This window comes from Phodopus roborovskii, unplaced genomic scaffold (assembly GCF_943737965.1).
Source record: "Phodopus roborovskii unplaced genomic scaffold, PHOROB, whole genome shotgun sequence".
In the NCBI taxonomy this organism is placed as follows: domain Eukaryota; kingdom Metazoa; phylum Chordata; class Mammalia; order Rodentia; family Cricetidae; genus Phodopus; species Phodopus roborovskii.
The window spans coordinates 6548047-6557978 of NW_026126636.1; the positions used below are offsets into that span (position 1 = coordinate 6548047).

At 55.6% G+C, this 9932-nt stretch overlaps 2 protein-coding genes across 2 annotated transcripts; one reads left to right on the forward strand and one right to left on the reverse strand.

Annotated features, from left to right (window-relative positions):
* The first annotated feature begins 2649 nt into the window (after window positions 1-2649).
* Window positions 2650-5534, forward strand: Nccrp1 (NCCRP1, F-box associated domain containing). The gene is made up of 6 exons (XM_051206957.1): window positions 2650-2981; window positions 3336-3398; window positions 3483-3534; window positions 4489-4584; window positions 5110-5248; window positions 5367-5534. The coding sequence occupies exons 1-6, from the start codon at window positions 2672-2674 to the stop codon at window positions 5505-5507; spliced, it is 801 nt and encodes a 266-aa protein (XP_051062914.1). The 5' UTR covers window positions 2650-2671; the 3' UTR covers window positions 5508-5534.
* Window positions 5535-8918: 3384 nt separating this feature from the next.
* Sycn (syncollin) lies at window positions 8919-9397 on the reverse strand. The gene has a single exon (XM_051207530.1). The coding sequence runs from the start codon at window positions 9366-9368 to the stop codon at window positions 8919-8921; it is 450 nt and encodes a 149-aa protein (XP_051063487.1). The 5' UTR covers window positions 9369-9397.
* Between the last annotated feature and the right edge of the window lie 535 nt (window positions 9398-9932).

The following is a 9932-nucleotide window of genomic DNA, read 5'->3' on the forward strand; positions in this document are numbered from 1 at the left end:
AAGCTGGCTAGAAACAAGCAGGCTAAGGTTGGGCATTCATAAGAATAAATCTCCATGTATTTATTTGGGAGCTGGGCGGTGGCCCCCAAAGAGTTAAAAATGGTCTCACTGTGAGGACTTGCAGTCATGGTGTTCAGGAAGAGCACAATGGAGAGGGACAGGACACACTCTGGGGACCAGAAGATGACCTACTAACCCCATCACCTAACAGTGCCAACTTGGAGACCATGCCCTTCACACACCGGCCTTTATGAGCACCCAGACTGCAGTTACATCCCAGGTGTTAACCCAGGTGTCTGCCCTTGAGCTGTTCCACCGTGGGGCTGCCTTGACCAGCATGGATATCCTCTGCTCTTGGCTAAATGCAGCACCGGTGACATTCCTGATCTCCCAGTGGCCAGAGCAGAAGCTGGTAGTGTATGAATCCACTTGCTCTGCTAGAACAAAAGGCACACATCCAGAGTCCTCACACTCAGGCAAACTCTGAGGTTCTGGGGCCCATCCCAGACTTCTGTGATGGAACAAGGGAGCTCCCCTGTGAATCAGACATACCCCAGGATTTGAGACCCGCTGAGCATGGACGCACAGGCAAGAAGGAAAGAAAAAGCCTAAGCCTAAGATAGGGCTGGAGCATGGCTCGGTGGTAGAGCCCCTGCCTAGAATCCCTCAGTGAGGGGCTGGGGCGTGGCTGGGCAGAAGCTTGGTTAGTATTCACAAAGCCCTAGGTTTCATCTTTACCAACACAAAAGAACAATTCAGCACACTCAACAGGCCATGTGACAGCCCAGTACTGTAGCTGGGGGACTTGAGGACATCCTGAACTACATAAGAATATATTCTCAAACAAAACAAACAAATAAAACACATCAAAGTAGGGCAGGGGCATATTAGTTTCAGCCGGAGGGAGGGGGTGGATAAGGATAATATGATCAAAGTACATTTTATAGTCATATCTGTTTATGTGTGTATGAATTAGAGGAGAATAAATACATTTTTAAACGAACCCAAAGCCTCTATTGTCTTGGGGCTTCTTCCTGCGGTCCATGCGGGCTGCGGCCACACCCTGCCCTGGATTCTGGCCCCAGTCATCAGACCTCCCTCCCACCCACCACCACAGGCCTGAGGCAGGTTGGCAGTTGAGCTGGGACAAGGGGCGTGTGCTGAGATGGCCACAGGAGTGTGTGCAGTCTTGGGTGTACCATGGGCTCTGCTGGTATTTTCTGGGAACCTGCTGGGGTGTGGCAGGGTGACACCTGGAAGGTGCATTTGTCACTTCAGCCTTCATAGGGCCCTGGTGACTTCCCAACCCTTCAGAGTGCAGGCCAATAGCCAACCATTTCCTGCCTCAGCTCCTCACGGGGCTCTTATTAAAGTGAATGGGTTTAAGTGATTGGTAACTATTATCGTCTGGAGCCGGTGGCTGTGTTTCTTGATTCGAATCTGATCACTGTTGAGCACACCCGAGACTTCCTGTGCATCTGTCCAACTTGCCGTGTCCCCGCTGTGCAACATCTAGTGAGTCACTAGACCTCTCTGTTTCTTCATTGGCAAAATGGGCAGAAGGACAGGGCAGACTTTCTGAGGTGGATGAGGAGATGGGATGGCTTACCCAATAACCCGGCTAGAAACAACGAGGGGGAGGCAGGCGTTATCACTGGGGCCTGAGTGTCCCTTTCAGGTGTCTGTCTGAGGCTGTCTTGTTTTCTGAGTCTGTGGAAGTGTGCTGCCTGGCCTGGGAGCGTGGGGGTACCAATTGCAGCAGCACACACAGGACGAGCCGGCACAAGCTCATTTACCATCATTTGGGAGGTAGAAGCAGGAGGATCAGTAGTTCAAGACCAGTCTGGGCTACATAAATACTTTGTCTGGAGACAAAATAAACAAAACACAAAAGCCCCAAACCAAAACAAAATAACTCAAAAGCTTGGCGAGGGCCGTTGCGGGTGAGATGTGGACTGGGGGGCTTCAGGCCGCGGATCTGCTTACAAACTGCCCATCATCTCATTGCTCCGCCCCTCTGTCAGTGGAACGGGGTGAAGGAGCGAACACTCCGGCCACCAAAGTTCACCGCTGCTGATGGTCTCTGCTCAGGGCTAACCAGACCGGGTGGGGGATGAGCCACGGACAGGAAGTGGCCTTGGGTATCTGGCCCTACAGGTTCCTCACGCCCCAAAGTCCTGCCTCCGCTATGCCCCATCCTCTCTGAAGGAGGAGGCAGGGAGGCACAGTCACCCAGGGAAGCTACGCCAGACTCCTAGGGTCCCCCACCTCTGACAACACAGTCTCACTACTGAGATGTGTCCCAGGAGGGGCGAGGATGTGCCCGTGCCAGACCCCTGCCCATTCCTAGCCCCGCATAGTGTGAGAAGGGAGGAGAGGGGGTGGCTTTAACTGGCCTCAATCCTGCGCGGTCAGCCTATCGTTAGAGAGCCTGACTTTAGCCCCAGGGCCAGGGGGGCTCCTCAGCTGGCCCTGGGGAAACGGGACAGAAGAGTGTGAAGCTGGGGGCTGGGGGCAGGGACTGAACCCCTTCTGAGGGAGGAGGGCCCCGGGGTTCAGATCCTTCCCCTGACACACCTCTCTTAAATGCCTAATGACTTGCCCCGCCCCTCCACCCCCAGTTAACCTGGATCCTCAGGGGAAGCGCGACCCAGTCGCCCAGACCTTAGGGATGGAGAAGACACAGGACAGCGACGCGCTCAGCGGAGGGATGGGAGCTGAGGGGTCCCAGAACTGCGAGGAGCTGCCCCCGTCTCCGCAGTCCCCGCCACCGCCGCCGTCTCCAAGGTCTCCCTTGTCCCCGGAGACGCCCGAGCTCCCACAGCCCAAAGTGCCGACCGAGGTGGAAGCCAGGCAGCTGCTGCTGGAAGAATGGGGACCCCTGAGCGGGAAGCTGGAGCTGCCCCCGAGCCTCAGCTGGAAGCTGCTGTTTCTGGAGCGGCCGCTCTACCGCAACCTGCTCAGCTCACCCAACCCCGAAGGTGCGGACGCACGCAGCTGCGAACACCCGGACCCGGCGCGCCGCTCAGGCCGTCGGCCTTCTTTCTCATGTCCCTCTGGGTCCTCGACTGTCACTGCACGCCTGTGTCTCCGTAGCTCTGTCCGATTCTGCATCTTGTGTCTGTGTGTCTCACCCTGTCCCTCGCCTCCGTCCCTGTTTCCGTTCTCCCTGTCGATTTCTTCCCGAGTCCCCGTAACCGCCCACCAGCATCCTTAGCCCCTGCTAGGCTGGTCTAGCCCGGCTTGGAGTCCTGCCCTTCCAGTCCTGCTCCAGGGGTAGGAAGACCGGAGGAGGTGGGCACTGGCCTGAGGCGCCATTCCCTTGTGTGATTCAGGCATTAATATCTACCAGCCGGCGCCCCCTACGGGTCCCACCCGGAAACCCCTGACGGACCTGGGTAAGCATTGGGGGCTCTGCCAGGGAGGATGGCACCCCTCAAGGACTGATGGCTCACCAACCCCTTCCCTTCCCCACCGGCCAGGTAATTTCCGCGGATGGTACATTACTACTGAGAACCTTCAGGGGCCCCTCAGGTGAGTTGCCGCAGGGCCTAGGAGTGGCTTCTGTCCTCCAGCCTTTGCTGTGGCTCCTGCAGAGGGACCTCTCTTTCTCGCTCCGGTAACAGGGTTAGTCATAACAGAATGCCTAGGAAACTGCAACATAGGCAGGCAAGAAGTCTGGCTAGCGCGCAGAAGGTGTTTGATAAATCTTACTCACATCCTCTTTCCCTGGGAGTCACCCTCTATTAGCTCCAGTCGGGCTCCTGATGGTGGATGAGGGGATGGAATTCAGGGGTTCAGAATCAAATCCCATTTTTAAAAAAAATTGCGGTTTTTGTTTTTGCTTTACTTATTAAACTTAAACTAGACAAATCTCCAGGACTGAGTTTAAACCCCAGCCCCTCACTGGGGGATTCTAGGCAGGGGCTCCACCACTGAGCCACGCCCCAGCCCCTCACTGGGGGATTCTAGGCAGGGGCTCCACCACTGAGCCACGCCCCAGCCCCTCACTGGGGGATCCTAGGCAGGGGCTCCACCACTGAGCCACGCCCCAGCCCCTCACTGGGGGATTCTAGGCAGGGGCTCTACCACTGAGCCACGCCCCCAGCCCCTCACTGGGGGATTCTAGGCAGGGCTCTACCCCTGAGCCACACCCCTAGTCCTCTTTCCACTTTTTATTTTGAGATAGGATCCCACTACATTGCCCAGGCCTCAAACTTCCAGGTCTCTAACTCAGCCAGCAGAGTAGCTGAGATCGCAGGTCTGACTCAAATCCTGTTAAAGGTGTCAGTTTTCTTCTGGAACAAAGGGCTTGTGTACATTGCCCTCCAGGGTCTCCTAGGAACCAAGGACTCACAGGCTCTCAAGTGTGGGGTAGAGGAGGGGTCTCCTGCTGTCACTAGAGCCCTGTGACCATACTTCCTCCTCCGTGGGAGGCCTCAGGATTGTGGGACTGCCAGACACCTTTCCCCTCTTGTTTCCCTGCAGCTGGACCGTGAAGGAGCAGTGTGTGAACCTGCTGGCCAAGAAGCTCTGGGAAGAACTGCTGGATGACGAACAGCCTGACATCACCATCATGGACTGGTGTGCCCCGCCCTGCCCGGCTGCCCCGCCCTGCCTGGCTGCCCCCCCCCATCATGGCCATTCAGGCTCCCTGGAGTTCCGGCTCCCGTTTCCCGGGGCCTGAGCCCCTCATCAGCACCCGTGACATTGTGGCCCCTTTAACACAACCTTTGTATCTTTCAGGCGTCAGCTGGGTGGGGTCCCTGTGGCTCAGGCTGCTCCTTTATCTCCCGAAGCCTTTGCCCCTCTGTGATTCCCTGGTCCATTCTCTTGTTAAGGGGTAGTTTCACACAGCTCCACCCGAATGAAGGCCTACCCCCGTTACAGGAAGGGGCCGTAGGCCTTTACTCCACGCCCACCCCTGCCGTCACCGTGTTCTTGCTCTCCCTGTACCCTGGACGCCTTGATTTCTGCCTGCTCCTCTCCATCTACAATTGTAGCAGTCGCTGCTGGCGGCATGCCTGCTCCCCCACCGCACAGGACACGGGGTGTGGGGCCGAGATGGTGTGACAGCTGCATGACAGTGAAAGCCTGGCCCTCCTGCAGGTTCGAGGACAGCCGCCTGGACCAGTGTGTTTATGAGCTGCACGTCTGGCTGCTAGCAGCTGACCGCCGCACCGTCATTGCCCAGCACCACGTGGCCCCTCGGACCAATGGGAGAGGTCCCCCTGGCCACTGGGTTCAGGTGAGTCCTTGAGTCCTGCCACACCGGTGTTCTTTCCCAAGACCTTGGGCAGGCGGAGGAGGGACAGCAGGCTGTGGCAACCTGCGGAGACTTTCTTCCTAACCCTGGGCTGCCACAGGTGTCCCACGTCTTCCGCCAGTACGGCCCCGGAGTGCGCTACGTCCACTTCCAGCACAAGGCCAAGAACCGCATGGAGGCCGGAGGGCTGCGGAGGACAAGGGTGACCGACTCCTCCGTGTCGGTGCAGCTCCGGGAGTGACCACGGCCAGGCTCTCCAGCTCCGTCATGGTCCTTGGAAGGGCGTCTGCCACCCCTGAGCCCTTAGCATGCCCATGATGCGACTGCTTCCTGTTTCTCCCTACGTGTGTGCTTAGCCACAGTCTGACCCCTGTTCGCGCCTGACCCCTCCTTACCCCCTGACCCCTGTTCACCCCTGATCCCTCCTTACCCCTGACCCCTGTTCACCCCCTACCCCTGTTCGCCCCTGACCCCTCCTTACCCCCTGACCCCTGTTCACCCCTGACCCCTCCTTACCCTCTGACCCCTGTTTACCCCTGATCCCTCCTTACCCCCTGACCCCTGTTCACCCCTGATCCCTCCTTACCCTCTGACCCCTCCTTACCCCTGACCCCTGTTCGCCCCTGATCCCTCCTTACCCCCTGACCTCTCTTCACCCCTGATCCCTCCTTACCCTCTGACCCCTCCTTACCCCTGACCCCTGTTTACCCCTGGCCCCTCCTTACCCCCTGACCCCTGTTCACCCCTGACCCCTCCTTACCCCCTGACCCCTGTTCACCCCTGACCTCTCCCCTCACCTTCATACCCTTCCTTTCCTCGCTGACCCTCAGCCCTCTCCTTCGCTCCCTGCCTCCACCTTGCTTCCTCTTCCCCCAGCTCCTCCCTGCCCAGGTCTCTCAGATCTTGCTTGGCCTGGGGTCTTCTTTGACATCCCCCGCATCTCCCTCAATGTGACTCTGAGCGAGGGCCGCTCCTTGCAACCCCATGGCTGGTCTCATAGTAGGTGTTCAATAAAACTTCCTAGAGTGGCCATAAGAACACACATTTGCTCAGAGAGGCCGAGAATCTGCGTGGTCTTCGCTCCTGAGAGCCTCCCTCAGTTCATGTCTCCCCACTCAACAAATCCTCGACTTCTGGGTAATTCTGCGACCTCATATTTTACATTGACAGTGAGCTCTGACTCTTTTGCAACGCCCAGGATTGACCTGAGTTTCCTTTGTGTATTCTGGATAGGCTCTCTACCACTGAAATATGTCCCCAGAGCTCTTTTTATTTATTGAAATTCTGAGACAGGGTCTAGCTAAGCGGCCAGGCTGGTTTCAATTTTCAATCTTCTGCCTCAACCTTTCCAGTAGCTGAGGTCACAGGTCTGCACCATGGGGTCTAGCCTGACCTCTATTTGTTCCTTCTATCTTGTGGGTCTTGGGGATTGAACTCAGGTCATCAGAATTGGCAGCAAGCCCTTTTACCTGCTGATCCATCTCAGAGGCCCCCCATAGCATTTTTATATCCCCAATATATGGCCCCTGAAGTATTCCCATTTACCTATTCTCCCTCATCCCTTAACTCTTAGACTCTCCCCAAATCCCAGGCCTGTCTCCAACTCACCCTGGATTTCATTTCTGCAGAGCTGTACCCATATGTCTCCGCCCAGGACATATCCCCATCCCTAGAGCCACCCAAACCAGATGGCCATTAAGAGCCCTTATGCCATGCTGGGCATTGGTGGCACACACCTTTAATCCCAGCACTCAGGAGGCAGAGGCAGGAGGATCTCTGAGAGTTTGAGTCCAGCCTGGTCTACAGAGAGAGTTCTAGGACAGGCTCCAAAGCCACAGAGAAACCCTGTCTCCAAAAGCCAAAAGCCAAAAGCCAAAAGCCAAAAAAAAAAAAAAAAAAAAAAAAAAAAAAAAAAAGAGCCCTTATGCTCGGGGCAAAGGTGAAGCAGAGATCACAACTTGAACATAAACATAAATTTTAACTAAAGTGTCTTCCATGTGTCAGACAGGGAACATTAAATGCAATTAGCAATCCAGAGGCTTGACTCTGGAGGCTACTAAGGAGGCTCAGGGGAAGGGGTCTCAAATTAAGATAGTCTGGGCAATTTAATGAGACTCTGTCCCCAAATGAAAAGTAAAGAGGGTGCTTTGGGTGTGGCTCATGGTAGAGCCCCTGCCTAGAATCCCCCAGTGAGGGGCTAAGGTGTAGCTTAGTGGTAGAGCCCTTGCCTAGAATCCCCCAGTGAGGGGCTGGGGTGTGGCTCAGTGGTAGAGCCCCTGCCTAGAATCCCCCAGTGAGGGGCTAAGGTGTAGCTTAGTGGTAGAGCCCCTGCCTAGAATCCCCAGTGAGGGGCTAAGGTGTAGCTTAGTGGTAGAGCCCCTGCCTAGAATCCCCCAGTGAGGGGCTGGGGTGTGGCTCAGTGGTAGAGCCCCTGCCTAGAATCTCCCAGTGAGGGGCTGGGGTGTGGCTCAGTGGTAGAGCCCCTGCTAGTATGTGCAAAGCCTTGGGTTCCATCTACAACATCTAAATAAATACAGGAAAAACAATAACAACAGCAACAGAAATCAAAACTATATCACCCAACACGCCATGGCTCTAGCTTGGCACAAGGATCTAGAATGACCCGATGTTCTAGGTATGAATGGTGAGGGTCTGTAAGCTCCCTAGGAAGTTGAAGGATATTTGCCTGAAGTGACAGTGAGTGTTTAAATACTTAGACCGTGGCCAGCATCGCCCTCCATTGACACCCTAGGTGTCTTTGTTCACCCCTAACCCCAAGTCAGGGTCTAAGGCTGTGTCTCCAGTATGGACTGACCCGGATCTGATCACTCTGCTGCCCAACCCCATTCTATCCAGTCCTGGGTGAATGTGGGTCTCAGACACAAGCAGATGGCACACGGGTAACTAACTTCTCAAGGGCTGTATTACAGGGCAGCTGCGATGGTAGGCAGCAGGGACATCTTGCCTCCTGGCTCTTGGGGCCACAGCAATCCCCAAGGTCAGGCAGGGTTGGGCTCAGCACTGTGTGGAATTAGAGATGACAGGCCCTCCAGGCATCAGTTGCACCTGTAACAGAAACAGGAATTCTCAACAGGGGGTGCCAGGGCACAGGACTACCCCCACATCGGAAGATCTGGGGAGGGACTTCAAGGCTCTGAGCTCAGGAGCTTGGGGTCTTGGCCTGGGAAGGTTTGGGGACTGGGTTTTTTTTTTTTTTTTTTTTGAGGGGTTCTGTAGGGCTGGTTTGGAATGGTTCTACAGTGGGATAGAGGGTACCTGGGGTCTGTGGAACTTAGGGATGATTGCTGGACTTGGGGACCCTCCAGGATTGGGTTTGGGAGATCTGGGGGGGGGAGGGCGGGCAGTGACTTTGGATCTAGACTCCCAGAGGAACCAATGAGCTCCTCGTTCTCAGGCCAGGAAACCTGATGCAGAATAGCGGCACTACTGAAGGGGAGGGCCTTCTAGAATAGAGGCGTAAGTGGAATACAGTGTAGCGTCCTAGTCTGGGGAGCCCAGAGTGTGTCTCAGAGACTGGGGGGGGGGCTGAGGGCCATAGGGTGGAGGATAAGAGGCCAGGTCTGGGGGTGCACTGGGAGATGAGGCCTCCAGAAACAGCTTCTAGAGGAAATCTACTTTTCTTAGTAAGGTCTCACTTGCAGTAGACGCCAGAGATGGCGTTGGCCCAGTTTCCGAAGATGCCTCTGCGGTATTCTTCCAGGCGCGGGTAGCTGCCTGCAGAGAACTTGCGAGTCTTGCCTTTCTTGCCTGGGAGAGACCACACGGTGAGCTCGCAGCGCGGGGCCACTACCAGAGACGAAGCGGTGTTGGCCCAGTCCGAGGGCAGGTAGGGCAGGTCGCTGCCAGGCTCCAGTGACAGCTGGGGTCCCTGGCAGCAATTGTCATAGTAGGGATCACTCTTGTCATAGAGCCTGGCGCACGTGCGCGTCCCATCTGCTTTCTTCAGGTCTGCAGGCACCGGGCACTTGCCTCGGGCACCGGGGACGGCCACCAGGGTCAGAGCCAGCAGCAATGGGCACAGCGGAGACATAGCGACAATGGGCCACGAGAGATCTGAGGTGCATTTATGCATCTGACCCATGGGAAGACAGAAGCTGCAAGATAAAGACTCGGGAGCAAAGAGGACACGCCCTCTGCCTTAGCCTGGAGAGCTCGATGCTCAGTGTGGAAAACCCCACAGCCCTCCATAATAAATACAAGATGGGCGTAAGACCCTAGTACCTTGGGTCTGACTGGTCAAACACCATTATAAAGATAGTCAAGGGGCTGGAGATGTGACTCCTGCTTGCCTAGTACCCGGGAAGCCATGGGTTTGATCCTTGTGAGGGTTTAGCAGGCACTAGGGAGGGAGAAGCAGGGCATCAGGAGCTGGGGGGTCATCCTTGGCTACAAAGCAACTTGGAGGATACCCTGGGTGTATTCCAGACCCTGAGTGAGTGGAAGATGGATGGATGGATGAATAGATACATACATACATACATACATACATACATACATAGATAAACACATAGATACACAAATAGGTAGATATTGCTAGCTAGCTAGATGGTAGATAGATAGGAAGGAAGGAAGGAAGGAAGGTAATGACTCAGAGGTTCAGATCCTTGAAAAGGACCCTGATCTAGGGGATTCATCACTTCTGGCC

Bases quoted from the DNA above. Each gene is read 5' to 3' on its own strand.
- Nccrp1 (XM_051206957.1), top strand. From the start codon at position 2,672: ATGGAGAAGACACAGGACAGCGACGCGCTCAGCGGAGGGATGGGAGCT. The intron at 2,982-3,335 runs GTGCGGACGCAC...TGTGTGATTCAG, and splicing joins CAGCTCACCCAACCCCGAAG to GCATTAATATCTACCAGCCG. The intron at 3,399-3,482 runs GTAAGCATTGGG...CCCACCGGCCAG, and splicing joins GAAACCCCTGACGGACCTGG to GTAATTTCCGCGGATGGTAC.
- Sycn (XM_051207530.1), bottom strand. From the start codon at position 9,368: ATGGGTCAGATGCATAAATGCACCTCAGATCTCTCGTGGCCCATTGTC.